The sequence below is a fragment of the Conger conger genome, chromosome 3 (assembly GCF_963514075.1).
Source record: "Conger conger chromosome 3, fConCon1.1, whole genome shotgun sequence".
NCBI classification, from domain to species: Eukaryota; Metazoa; Chordata; class Actinopteri; order Anguilliformes; family Congridae; genus Conger; species Conger conger.
The window spans coordinates 42,733,116-42,745,658 of record NC_083762.1 but is presented as its reverse complement, the minus strand read 5'-3'; the positions used below and the strand labels follow the sequence as shown (position 1 = coordinate 42,745,658).

At 37.9% G+C, this 12,543-nt stretch overlaps 1 protein-coding gene across 4 annotated transcripts; it reads right to left on the bottom strand.

Moving 5' to 3' along the window:
* Nucleotides 1–753: 753 nt before the first annotated feature.
* Nucleotides 754–8,887, bottom strand: frzb (frizzled related protein). 4 transcript variants are annotated; one of them, XR_009708404.1, is made up of 8 exons: nucleotides 7,852–8,878; nucleotides 7,640–7,678; nucleotides 7,344–7,403; nucleotides 7,078–7,143; nucleotides 6,492–6,696; nucleotides 6,321–6,384; nucleotides 3,394–3,526; nucleotides 754–3,018 (listed from the first exon to the last, which is right to left on the bottom strand). XR_009708404.1 is itself a non-coding variant. In XM_061237094.1 (7 exons), exons 1-7 carry the CDS (start codon nucleotides 8,303–8,305, stop codon nucleotides 3,452–3,454), a joined length of 807 nt encoding a protein of 268 aa, XP_061093078.1. In that variant the 5' UTR covers nucleotides 8,306–8,887; the 3' UTR covers nucleotides 754–3,451. The 4 variants fall into 4 exon arrangements, 3 of the variants coding, with proteins under 3 accessions (XP_061093078.1, XP_061093075.1, XP_061093076.1); XM_061237094.1 differs by having other exon boundaries at nucleotides 754–3,526; nucleotides 6,492–6,540; nucleotides 7,852–8,887; XM_061237091.1 differs by having other exon boundaries at nucleotides 754–3,526; nucleotides 7,852–8,877.
* Nucleotides 8,888–12,543: the final 3,656 nt, after the last annotated feature.

The window sequence follows — 12,543 nt, the reverse complement described above, 5'->3', positions numbered from 1 at the left end:
AATGAGTAAGCATCAAGATGCATCCTGTGCTCCCTTAATAATTTACACAAATAACTAGAAAGCAAAGAGATGTGTGGTTATTTCATGGACAACATTAAAATCTACTTGGAAGCAAATTAGGAAATACAATCATACCACTGATAATGTGAACTCATGGTATTAAGAATTTGAATAAGGTCATTTACTAAATGAGCAACTGCTTTGTGGGTGAATAATAGCTAATATTTGTCTCACACCAGTGTAAAAGCAGGTTTTAAGATGAGATAAAATATCAACCATGCTCAAAGGGATCACACGATCCTATATCCCATGCAAATAGTGGTGAAGATCTGTGAAAATATTACTACATAGAACTACCTCTTTCAAAAGGATCCATAGATCTAAGATCTTTTTTACTTGCTACAGTAATCATTTTCAACACATTGAGCAAATTTTGACATATAAATTGGTATCATTAACGGATTTAAAAAACTTTCCAGAACCTCCTCTAATATAATTTAGACAAGCCTCTATAACCATAAATGTGTTCATACCTACCTAGTTCCATAGCAATATGCTGGAGTAGAGCCAAAAGAACAGAACTTTTACAATTGTCCAAATACTTATAAACGAAACTATATTTAGTATATTCACCTCTATCTGTACAGGAATATAAAATTGAATAATAATAAAAAAATAGCAATGCACAATACAAAATGTTCCCTAATACTTTTTTTTCTAAATGTTATTGACTGGTTCTACAAAAAATGGTGATTGCAATTCTATAAGTTTTATTTTATGAAAAGCAGGTGTAGTCATCACATCTTGAGTACATGTTATTATACAAACTTGTCAATTTGCAGTTGTATAGTTATTTACACATGGAATCACTATTACAAAGAAAATCACAAAATATATTTCATGTCTTTTCAATAATTGTGTTAGTTATCAATGCTCTTGTCATGAGCAGGAGCAGTGCTGCATTCTCATATGGTCAAAGACCTCCCATCTCCAGCTATAGGAAAATTCCTTAGTTAAGTTCAGGAATGGGGAGTAAGTTGGAAGGAACACCACAATGAGTGGTGAGTGCTGGACACTCTCAAACCACCACAGACTTGGTCACTTTTGGGTCCTTCACATCTGTCTTCTTGTGGGATGAGGGTGTCATGAAAGGAATCTAAGAGGAGCTTTGCTGTGTTGCATGGCCGAAAGACAAGTTGCAGGCCACTACTGTTTCTGGAAATAGTTGTCTGAAAACAATAAAATGTACTTGCAAAATAAGTTTTGCTAAATAATTACAATTATCTTGCTGATGCTTTTATCCAAAGCAACCTGCAGTTGATTAGACTTGCAGGAGACAATCCCCCCTGGAGCAAATTGATTGAGAAAAACAATAAAAGTACAAAGAAAGAAACATCAAATTAACGCTTTGAAGAGTAGTTTTTTTGGAATATGTTTTAAATCAGTGTTCTAGAAATGTATTGCTTCGAGTTACCAGCAGCGATTCTTATAAAAGGATGTTCAGTTAAGAACTTTCTAGTCACATATTTGTAATCTTACATCTGAAAGGGGTAACTCTCAGCATAACACCATCCATCCAGAGTACTAGAGCAGGAAATGGTTTAAACCAGACCATTTAAAGATCAGTCAATAGGTAGTTACTTATCTGGATGAGACCAATACAAAGGACATTTTCTGGCTTCAGAATACCAGGGGTGATATAAAAGAAAGCAGGGACAAGCACACTAATTGCTATGTATCATTGTAGATGCCCCAGGCAACCAACCGCAGCCGTGGCTCAAATCGCTGCTGCTAGACTTTTAAGACCCTTGAGTCAGAGTCCATATTATCTCAATCTTGGCATTTCTTCATTGGCTCCGAGCAGTTTCCAGAGCTCATTTTGAGATTATTTTAGCGATAAAAGACATTAACCAGACCCTAAATACACCACAGTTGCCGAGCCCATGTTTACCCAGTAGACAGCTCAGGCCTATCAAGTGTCCCAAATGTAAAAGGAGATTTTCTTTTAGATCCAGGCTCAAACTACAGAACGGTACTACCTGAGCATATTAGGGCTGCACTGTTCATCTCCTTTTTCCAAGTAATTTTTAAGCACATCTTGAATTGCATTGAAGTGTTTTATATACGTATCCTTATATTCTTGACCTAATTTTTACACTTTCTTGTCTAAAAAATATTTATTGTGTCCTTGCTTGTATTAGTCCCCTATTGTATCTTTTAAATATATGCATCTTCTATCACTGTAAAGTACTGTGAACCTGCAGCTAATAAAAAGAGTATATTTAGTTACATAGACATACAGTATGGTAACTATGGTTACTAATGGAACATAACTTTCATTTTAAAGAACCACATATGCATTAAAAACTTTTCAGTGAAGCTCTTTTAATTGACCATGTGAATACTGTACCAAATTTGGAATGCTGGAATGAGCACCAAATAACTTAACTGATGTACATTTGTCACTTTTTGTCTTATCCCCTGATGTTGTAAACTACTCTTTTCGAGACAGAAGTGCAGGCAGCATGCCTCAGTAATGACACAAGCCATTTAAAAGGAAATGAAGTCTAACAGGTTTACATACTGAACTGACTGATGGCTCACATCAGTTGTTTTATACAAGCATTATAAGTGCTATGAACCAATACATCAATTTAAAAAAAGGAATGGAAAGTTCAGCAGGAAAAAACCCTTTGACCCAAAGCCAGTTGCCAGACAAATAAGACGTCACATCTATTGCATTCAATTGAATGTACATACAGCATGAGCAAAACAATGCCATGTTTAAAACAGATAATATGCATTAAAATGGCAATTGTGTAAATCTCTTATAAAGTCAACATTTTCAGTAAGAATATAATTTTGTTTAGTCCTTGATACCATTTAAGCCAAGCCTCAGACATTCTGACTTGTTCTCTGTAACTCTGGCCAAAAACATATTTTTTCTTTCCTCCCTCCGATCTTCAGAACTTGTCCTTTGAAGTTAAGATAGTCGTCTTCGGGGCATATACATTTGAGCTGCAACCAGAACAGCTTGCTTAAATTTCAAGTCTTTACATTATAAGCATAAAGCTGAATAAAATGTTATTGTTTCATGGACACATCCACCTTTGCCAGTGTATGGCCGCTAAATAAACATCCGGCCCTCCTCTTCAGACCTTTTGTGTAGCATTCACTCACACAAAACCCTCACTCCCTCTATGAGCCCAAAGCCACAGGCTTGTCCGACACTTCCTACAGTGCGATGAATACAAGCGCTCATTTTGTGCAAGTGAACTAATGAAAAGCAAGCCAAAACTTAAAACCAAAAAATAACAATATATAATCTACATTCAACTAAACTGCAGTTAATGTCACAATACAAAAGAACGTGTAATAGTGCAATTTTTTCACTTGTTTCTCTTGGCTCCACGTTTTGTTAGCTCTGCTTCCCGCGGACGCAGTTTTCAGTTCAGTGACGGCTTCTCTTTGGGTTTCCTCTCCCTGCGCTTCCTCTGCTTTGATTGCGGAGGGCTTGGTCCCACCGCTGAAATGACACAATCACACAGCACTGACACACAGCACAATCCTCCCAACACATTTATACATGAAACCACATTGATCCAGAGACTTTAGGATTACAGCGCTAAAGAGGGAGGTACAACATTTAGTTCAAGCTCGTCGAGCCCTCTGCTTGCAATAATAAATCATCATATAAAAAAAAATGCTGCACAGCTTGAACTAAAACTGAACTGAAAATGATTTTTCTTTTGGTGTTTCCACTAAGTCATAAACAATCAAAATCAGTTTGCTGGACAGCATGAATATGCAGCAATATATTCTTTTTTAAAAAACATAACCATGGGGGAGTTGGTAAACAGTGCTCGCTGAAAAAGGGTTGAGGAAGTCAAAAGCATCTGGCATCATTGGCAAGCATGCAGCTACAGCGATTACTTCCCTCAGGATTTTCAGCTCACAAACACGCTGCAAAACTGACTCAGATTTTTCTAGACCGTGTGCCTGTTTCTCTTCAGCTGTCAAATGTAGCCCATCTGCTCCCTGCACCAAGTTTAAAGAACTGACAAAAGGCTGTATTACTCAAGGCGAGGATGACCTTAAAAGTTTGAAAGGACATAAAATCTCAGTCTATGTGCTTTGGAGCATGGGGGTGCTGTTTTCTTAACCCATGGACATATTCCCCTGACTGTGGGAAGATAGTGTTGTGTTCCATAAAACTTTGGACTAATGACAGGAGGGCCGCCCTCCACATTATTACGGGGTAAAAATGTCCTTAATCTCAACAGGGTGTCAGTTCATCCAAGAAATGTCTCTCAGCTTTGAAGTAAAGTCTGCAGTGGAGTGGGGAAGTCTCCACATGCACACGCACACAAACACACACACAGATTGCTTAAAGAGATTTTTGCTACTGTTTTCATTGTAAACATAACTTTTTTGTGTTAACCCAGAATGAAAGTTTAAGTTTTCCTCTGTGCAATGTTTGAGTAACAAAATGTATGTCATTGTATATTGATTACTGCTGTGTTGGAATTTAATAATTTAATGGGATGTACACCAGTTTAAGAAACCCCTGATTGAACTAATAATAACGGATAGTCCTTAAATATACTGTATGCTATATCTTGCATCCCCAAAATTAAAATGAGACTCGTAATATTACATGACATGTCATTAGAGCTTTTTGTTATTTTTAATATATATATACATAGATATGCTGTATGTGATGTGTTTTGAATAGACTTAGTCACAGTAACATAAAACATTCACAGTACATAACTGATGAAGTATAAATATACACTCAGTGAGCAATTTATTAGACTTCATTTTTAGACTTCTACTGCTGTAGCTTATCCACTTAAGAGTTATGATGCATTGTGTGTTCAGACATGCTCTTCTGCATACCACTGTTGTAATGTGTGGTTATTTGTGTTATTGTCACCTTCCTGTCAGTTTTGTCCAGTCTGGCCATTCTCCTCTGATGTCTCTCATTAACAAGGCGTTTCTGTCAGCAGAACAGCTGCTCACTGGATTTTATTTATTTATTTATTTTACACGATGCTTTGCAAACATTAAAGACTAGTGTGCATGAAAATTCCACAAGATCAGCAGTTTCTGAGATACTCAAACCACCCTGTCTGCCACCAACAATCATTCCACAGTCAAAGATCAAATTTTTTTCACATTCTGATTGTCGATGTGAAAATTAACTGAAGCTCCTGTCCCGTATCTACATGATTGTATGCATTGCACTGCTGCACACAATTGGCTGATTAGATAATCACATGAATAAGTAGGTGTAATAAAGTAAAAATGTTCCTAATAAAGTGCTTGGTGAGTGTATTTAATCTACGTACAGTAGATTAAATCCACTGCCACAAACTACACTGCATGCCTGATAACAGTTGTAATGACTGTGTATGCCATTACCTAATAATAATAATAATAATAATAATAATAATATGTTATATATATATTTATCGCCTCACAGCAAGGAGGTCCTGGATTCAAATCCCCGTCGGCCGGGGCCTCTCTGTGCGGAGTTCGCATGTTCTCCCCGTGTCTGCGTGGGTTTCCTCCGGGTACTCCGGTTTCCTCCCACAGTCCAAAGACATGCAGGTCAGGCTGATTGGAGAGTCTAAATTGCCCGTAGGTGTGAGTGTGTGAGTGAATGGTGCGTGTGCCCTGCGATGGACTGGCGACCTGTCCAGGGTGTATTCCTGCCTTTTGCCCAATGTATGCTGGGATAGGCTCCAGCCCCCCTGCGACCCTGATCAGGATAAGCGGGTTCAGATAATGGATGGATGGATGGATATATATTTATATATATATTTATATATTTATATATATTTAGCTGACACTTTTATCCAAAGTGACTTACTTATTTGATTAGTCGAAGCAGGGGACAATCTCCCCCGGAGCAATGTGGGTTAAGGACCGTGGCTACACTGGGGCTTGAACCTTCTGGGTACCAGTCATGTATCTTAGCCACTAGGCTACAGGCTACCCCTATACCTATATATTTTCCCTCAATCATAGTTGCAGGGACATCTCATTGCTGCAATATTCAATGTAACTGGTGCAGCTATCACAAGCAAGCTTCAGGTGGCCAATCAACCAGAAGACCCTCCCATCTAGAGAGAAGCTATGGCCAAATGTGTCATTGGGTGTATTCCCTGATACAGTTACTTCTGTAATTAGAAATATATATATATATATATATATATATATATATATATATATATATATATATATATATATATTTGTATTCCATTATGAGCCAGATTATGGGAGACATCGGTGTTGTTCTGTAGCATAATCAGTACCTTAAACTTCTTTCCAACCCGGTCCTTCCACTTCTGTGCAACGGACCCGTCTATAAGCAGTAACCTGGAACAAAATAATACAAATATACAGCATGAAAAGCATATTAGCAAAATTCAATTATGATGGCAACCCCTCAGAGCACTCAGATCACACAGACCGCTGAGCAGTACCTGGAGCGTTCCTCGTTCTCATAGCCCATGATGATGTACTCCTCGTTGGCTGTGAGGGGAGGGCACAGGCAGCCTGAATTGTAGTAAAGTGTTACTGTTTCACGAGGAATGTTGACCAGTGATGATTTGAGGACGTCCTTGACTTCCACGATCGCACTCAAATCATGATTCCGGATTCTTATTTCTTTAACTTTAGCTCGAATTACTGTAAAGAGTAAACAATACAACCAATTGTGATTTGATTAACAATGTATGATACAGAATTACTATTATTACTATAATCCATCAACCTCTGCAACCTATGGCAAAAGAATTCTGGCTAATTCTTGTCAAACACACATGTTTAATGTTTAATAACACTTGTCAAAAATGTTCTGTGTCTCCTGTTATTATAAAGTAGATGTTTCATAAAGAGGCAGGTACAGTAGCTGCAACTATGCAATGATTTACTATAATTGGCAATATTTACTTTCATAGTCATAGTTCATATTTGCAAAGTGCACTGTACTTATCAAACATATCAAACGTTATGTTATGTTACAATTGTATTCAGCTAATAAACAATAAAACAGCACAGAAAACTTACCATAATTGTAATTATTCTTTAAATATGTCTTCTGACCAAGTCTGACTGTCTTGCATTTGCATTGCTCTAGGGAACACACATGAATAAAGAAGCAAATGTATTATTATTATTATTATTATTATTACTACTACTACTACTACTACTACAAGAAAATGCATGGAGATTAAATACGCACTTCAAGAAATAATATAACTTTGTATGAATTAAAGTGCGTATAAAATATGTTCATGCAATCATCAACATTGTATAGGTAAATACAAGAATACCACTGTTGAAGCCCTTGCAGTTGACATTGTGAGAATCCATAGGAAAATCTGGGGATGACTCTAAATATAATGCAAACAGCGATCAATTCTTTGACAAACTGCTACACAAATCATGTGGTAAAGGCACAGAGCTATTAAAGACCTACTATTCTTCAGACAAAACATGCATAAAACTTTAGTTACATATTTAACACACATCGCACCATGAACCGCATTTGTATTTGTTGCAGTAACGCCACAATTGGCAAGCGAAAAAGGTAGACATATTAATTGGATACTTAATACGGTCTCCTTACCTGGTGGACATTTTGAGAGGTCTTGAAAATATGGATTATCTTGTAAAAAGATAATAAAAACAAACGAACATTTGTTGAATATCTATACATTTCAGGGATCACGGTGTAACTACATGCAACTAATGACATTTTCACCACAAACAAATGCGTTCAACTATGTAAGTATTTAGGCTACTAGCAGTTGTGTGATTAGAAATGGCTACAATATTTACCCGGTCCTTCAGCTTTGACTATAGCCTCCGGTGAGATACAAACACCTCTGTCATAGACTGGCAGCTCGTCGCAGGCAAGGCTTTCCGGCCATGTGTGGTTGTATTTCTTCATAACGGGTTCACAGCCACACTTGGCTCTTTCGCAAACGGACTTGCAGGGCTTGATCGGATCATGCTGGAAGTCTATAGTACAGATAGGCGCATACATCGCACACAGGAAGAACAACAGGTCCTCGCTGCACTGGGTGCCCAGCAGCCCCTCGAACTGCTCAATGGCCAGGACTGCGTTCGCTTGTGTGCTGTGATGAAGATGGTTTGGCATCTTCGTCATGTTCCACGGCATCGATCTGCACATCGGGATCCGGACAGGCTCACAAGCCGCTGCTGTTGAGCGGGGTATGTCAATGAGGCAGGCAACAGCAAGGAAAGTTATGATCATTTCGTATGAAAACATACTGAGAAATATGATACCCGATTTCTTTTCGTTTGAAGCTGGAATTGATCAAAGCATATATTAAATAATTAAAACAGTTACAACAAATAAAAACTTATATAGGCCTACACTTCCGCAAAATAACTTAAATGAACTAATTAGGCTACTTAAGCGGAACACATGCTTGCTTGAGGCTCAATGTTGCCCTTCCGTTTGAAACTAAAAAAACTAAAAACTAAAAAAACTAAAATCAATGGATGAAAAACTGAACAATTCAGGAGTTCTGTTGCATTGATTTCTCATTCCCGTGTCCTCAAGTCCATAGCGTTTTGGTGCAGTCTGATGCGAGCTCACTCTCTCGGGTTCTGCGATTCCTACACTCAATGACTTAACTCTTCAGGAAGAGATTTTTTTTGTTAAGCAAAGTCACTACCAAGCCCGACCCTCCTCATACACGCCATAAACAAAGCAAAAACTGACCATTAATTAATGGCCAATAAGGTTTGCCAATAACTTGAATGTTAGATTCCAAATGTAACCCCACCAAGTGCTTCTTTAGTGGGAATGGATTTGTGCTTTGAGTGCTAGAGCCGTGCGAGAGCAGGGATTGCCAAACGTGGGTCGCGAACCCAAGGGGTCGTCCGATTGAGGCTTTTTCTTTTCATTGAAAAAACTTTTTTCTTGTCGTTTTCAAATATGTGAATGTAAGCTACTGGTCGAATATATTAACAACCCAACGACACAAATGTAATCGTTACATTCAACCAATCACAGAATGTATTCTACTGTAACAGACATGTGCTAATAATGTAATAGGCACCTCCTGTGCGCAAGCAAAGGCGATCGTATTTAGCCTACCGTCATTAGACAAATCAAAATAATTTTGACAAAATTGAGACGTTTCTGGGAATGTGTAGGCTACTTCTGCTTCAGGTTATACAGGTGCATCTCAAAAAATTAGAAAAGTCTTTTTTTCCGTAATTTCATTCAAAAAGTTTCAAGAAACTTCAATATATTCTAGATTCATTACACATACAGTGAAATATTCCAAGCCTTTTTTTTGTTTGTTTTAATCTTGATGATTACAGCTTACAACTCGTGAAAATCAAAAATCCAGTATCTGAAAATAAAATATTACATAAGACCAATAATAGTAAAAATGAAAAAAGATTTATAATACTGAAATAATGACCTTCTGAAAAGTATGTCCATTTATGCACTTGAATACTTGGTCGGGGCTCCTTTTGCAAGAATTACGGCATCAATGTGGCGTGGCATGGAGGCAATTAGCCTGTGGCACTGCTGAGGTTGCTTTGATAGCGGCCTTAAGCTGTCTGTATTGTTGGGTCTGGTGTCTCTCATCTTCCTCTTGAAGAGCTGTAGGCCAATAGATTCTCTATGGGGTTTAGGTCAGGTGAGTTGGCTGGCCAATCGAGCATAGTAATACCATGGTCAGCAAACCAGTTACTGGTAGTTTTGGCACTGTGGGCAGGTGCCAAGTCCTGCTAAAAAAGAAAATCAGCATCTCCATAAGGCTTGTCAGCAGACAGAAGCATGAAGTGCTCTAAAATCTCCTGGTAGACAGCTGTTGTTGACTCTGGACTTGATAAAACACAGTGGACCAACACCAGCAGATGACATGGCACCCAAAATCATCACTGGCTGTGGACTTAAAGCAACTTGCATTCTGTGCCTCTCCACTCTTCCTCCAGACTCTGGGACCAAATTGAATGCAAAATTTACTTTAATCTGAAAAGAGGACTTTGGACCACTGAGCAACGGTCCAGTTATTTTTCTCCTTAGTCCAGATAAGATGCTTATGACGTTGTCTTTGGTTCAGGAGTGGCTTGATACTAGGAATTCGACACTTGTAGCCCATTTCCTGGACACGTTTGTGCATGGTGGCTCTTGATGCACTGACTCCAGCCTCAGTCCACTCCTTGTGAAGCTCCCCCAAGTTCTTGAATCAACTTTGCTTGACAATCCTCTCAAGGCTGCGGTCATCCCTGTTGCTTGTGCACAATTTCCTACCACACTTTTCGCTCCAGTCAACTTAAATGAACCATGAATATGCTTTGATACAGCACTCTGCGAACAGCCAGCCCTTTCAGCAATGACCTTCTGTGGCTTACACTCCTTGTGGAGGGTGTCAATGAGTCAGCATCTTCCCCATGATTGCCCAACCAAGTATTGAGTGCATAAATGAACATACTTTTCAGAAGGTTGACATCCTTTTTTGATTGATACTGGATTTTTTATTTTCATGAGCTGTAGGCCATAATCATCAAGATTAAAACAAAAAAAGGCTTTCACTTTATGTGTAATGAATATACAGTTGTGTTCAAATAAATAGCAGTGCATTAAAAAAAGTGAATAAAGTGCAAATATTTTTTAATAGCTTTCAGTTCCATATTTCAAATGTAGTGGAAACATTACAGATTCAATTCCAAATCAAAGCATTAACAAATTTGATCAAGGCTGCGTCATTCTTTTACAGGAAGCAAAGAAAATCAGTTAAAAAAAAAATGGCAGTGTCGACATTTTTCTCTTCAAACTCTAACACTTACTGCATAAACTGAATACATTTTTCAAGATTTAACTTCACTGTAAATTACTGAACTCATATTTAGTTGCATAACCATTGTTTTTGATAACTGCTGTACATCTGCGTTGCATCGAGTCAACCAACTTCTGGTACCTAGAAACAGGTATTTCAGCCCAGGATGAACAAACTACATTCCACAGTTCCTGTGAATTTTGCTTCAGAAACTGCATTTTTAATGTCACCCCACACATTTTCAATGGGGCTGAGGTCAGGGGATTGAGCTGACCACTCCATTACCTCAATCCTTTTTGTCTGGAACCAAGATGTTGCTCACTTACTTGTTTGTTTGGGGTCATTGTCTTGTTGAAACACCCATTTCAGGGGCATTTCCTCTTCGGCATACAGCAACAAGTACTCTTCAAGTATTTTGATGTAGTCAAACTGATCCATGATCCCTGGTATACGCCCCACCATGCTTCACTGTCTTAACAGTGTACTGTGGCTTGAATTCAGTACGGGGGTCATCGGATGCACTGTTGACGACCACTAGGGCCGAAAATAACAATTTTACTCTCATCAGTCCACAGAATGTTACACCATTTCTCTTTCGGCCAATCGATGTATTCCTTGGCAAATTTTAACCAATTCTGCACATGCCATTGGTGCTTTACAGGGGCTTCTTGCTGATAGCTTAGCTTTGATCAAATGTCTTCTGACTGTAACAGCACTTACAGGTAATTATTAGATCTTTGATCTTTCTGGAGCTGATGAATGGCTGAATCTTTGCCATTCTGACTATTCTTCGATCCGTTTTAACAGTAGTAGCTTGTTTTCTTCCGCATGTTTTGGGTTTTTGTTGCCATTTTAAAGCATTTGAGCATCCTATAATTTGCAGCACTTCTTTATACGTTTTCCCCTCTCCAATCAACTTTAATCAAATGACGTTGTTCCTCCGAACAATGTTTGGAACGGCCCATTTTACTTAGCAATTCAGAAGGAAATATATTTTATAACAATGTGTGAAACATTTGCTTCCCTTTGTTAATAAAGGACAATTAATGACACCTGTTTTTTCACAGAAATAATGAATGATCTAATTAAACTCCACACTGCTATTATTTTGAACACGCGTCTTTCAATGAATAAGTCAATTACTCAGAACAAGCAGCGTGCATGTCATGGCAGTTGGTTCTGTTGTTTTTCTATTACACTACTAAATCTACAAGTAAAGTACTTCCCTTTGTTAATAAAGGACAATTAATGACACCTGTTTTTTCACAGAAATAATGAATGATCTAATTAAACTCCACACTGCTATTATTTTGAACACGCGTCTTTCAATGAATAAGTCAATTACTCAGAACAAGCAGCGTGCATGTCATGGCAGTTGGTTCTGTTGTTTTTCTATTACACTACTAAATCTACAAGTAAAGTATTTGCCATGCAGAAATATCGCTACTACTAATAAAAGTGGTTCATCAGGTTACTGATGTTGTACTGCTATTTTTTTTTTTTTTTTTTTACACAACTGACTGACACAAAAAGTTTTTTTTTTTTTTCACTTTTTGCAACCATACTGGGACAGAGTTATTCATTGTTCAATAATTGCTCCATCCTCAATAAAAAAGCACAAATCTAAAAGTAACATGAGTCCAATTCACATTAAGATCTAAATCATTCTGAAATAGATTAACATTTTGATGCATCTCGAAAC

Bases quoted from the DNA above. Each gene is read 5' to 3' on its own strand.
- frzb (XM_061237091.1), bottom strand. From the start codon at position 8,305: ATGTTTTCATACGAAATGATCATAACTTTCCTTGCTGTTGCCTGCCTC. The intron at 7,144-7,343 runs GTATTCTTGTAT...TGTGTTCCCTAG, and splicing joins CTGCAAGGGCTTCAACAGTG to AGCAATGCAAATGCAAGACA. The intron at 6,385-6,491 runs GTACTGCTCAGC...ATTTTGTTCCAG, and splicing joins GAGAACGAGGAACGCTCCAG to GTTACTGCTTATAGACGGGT.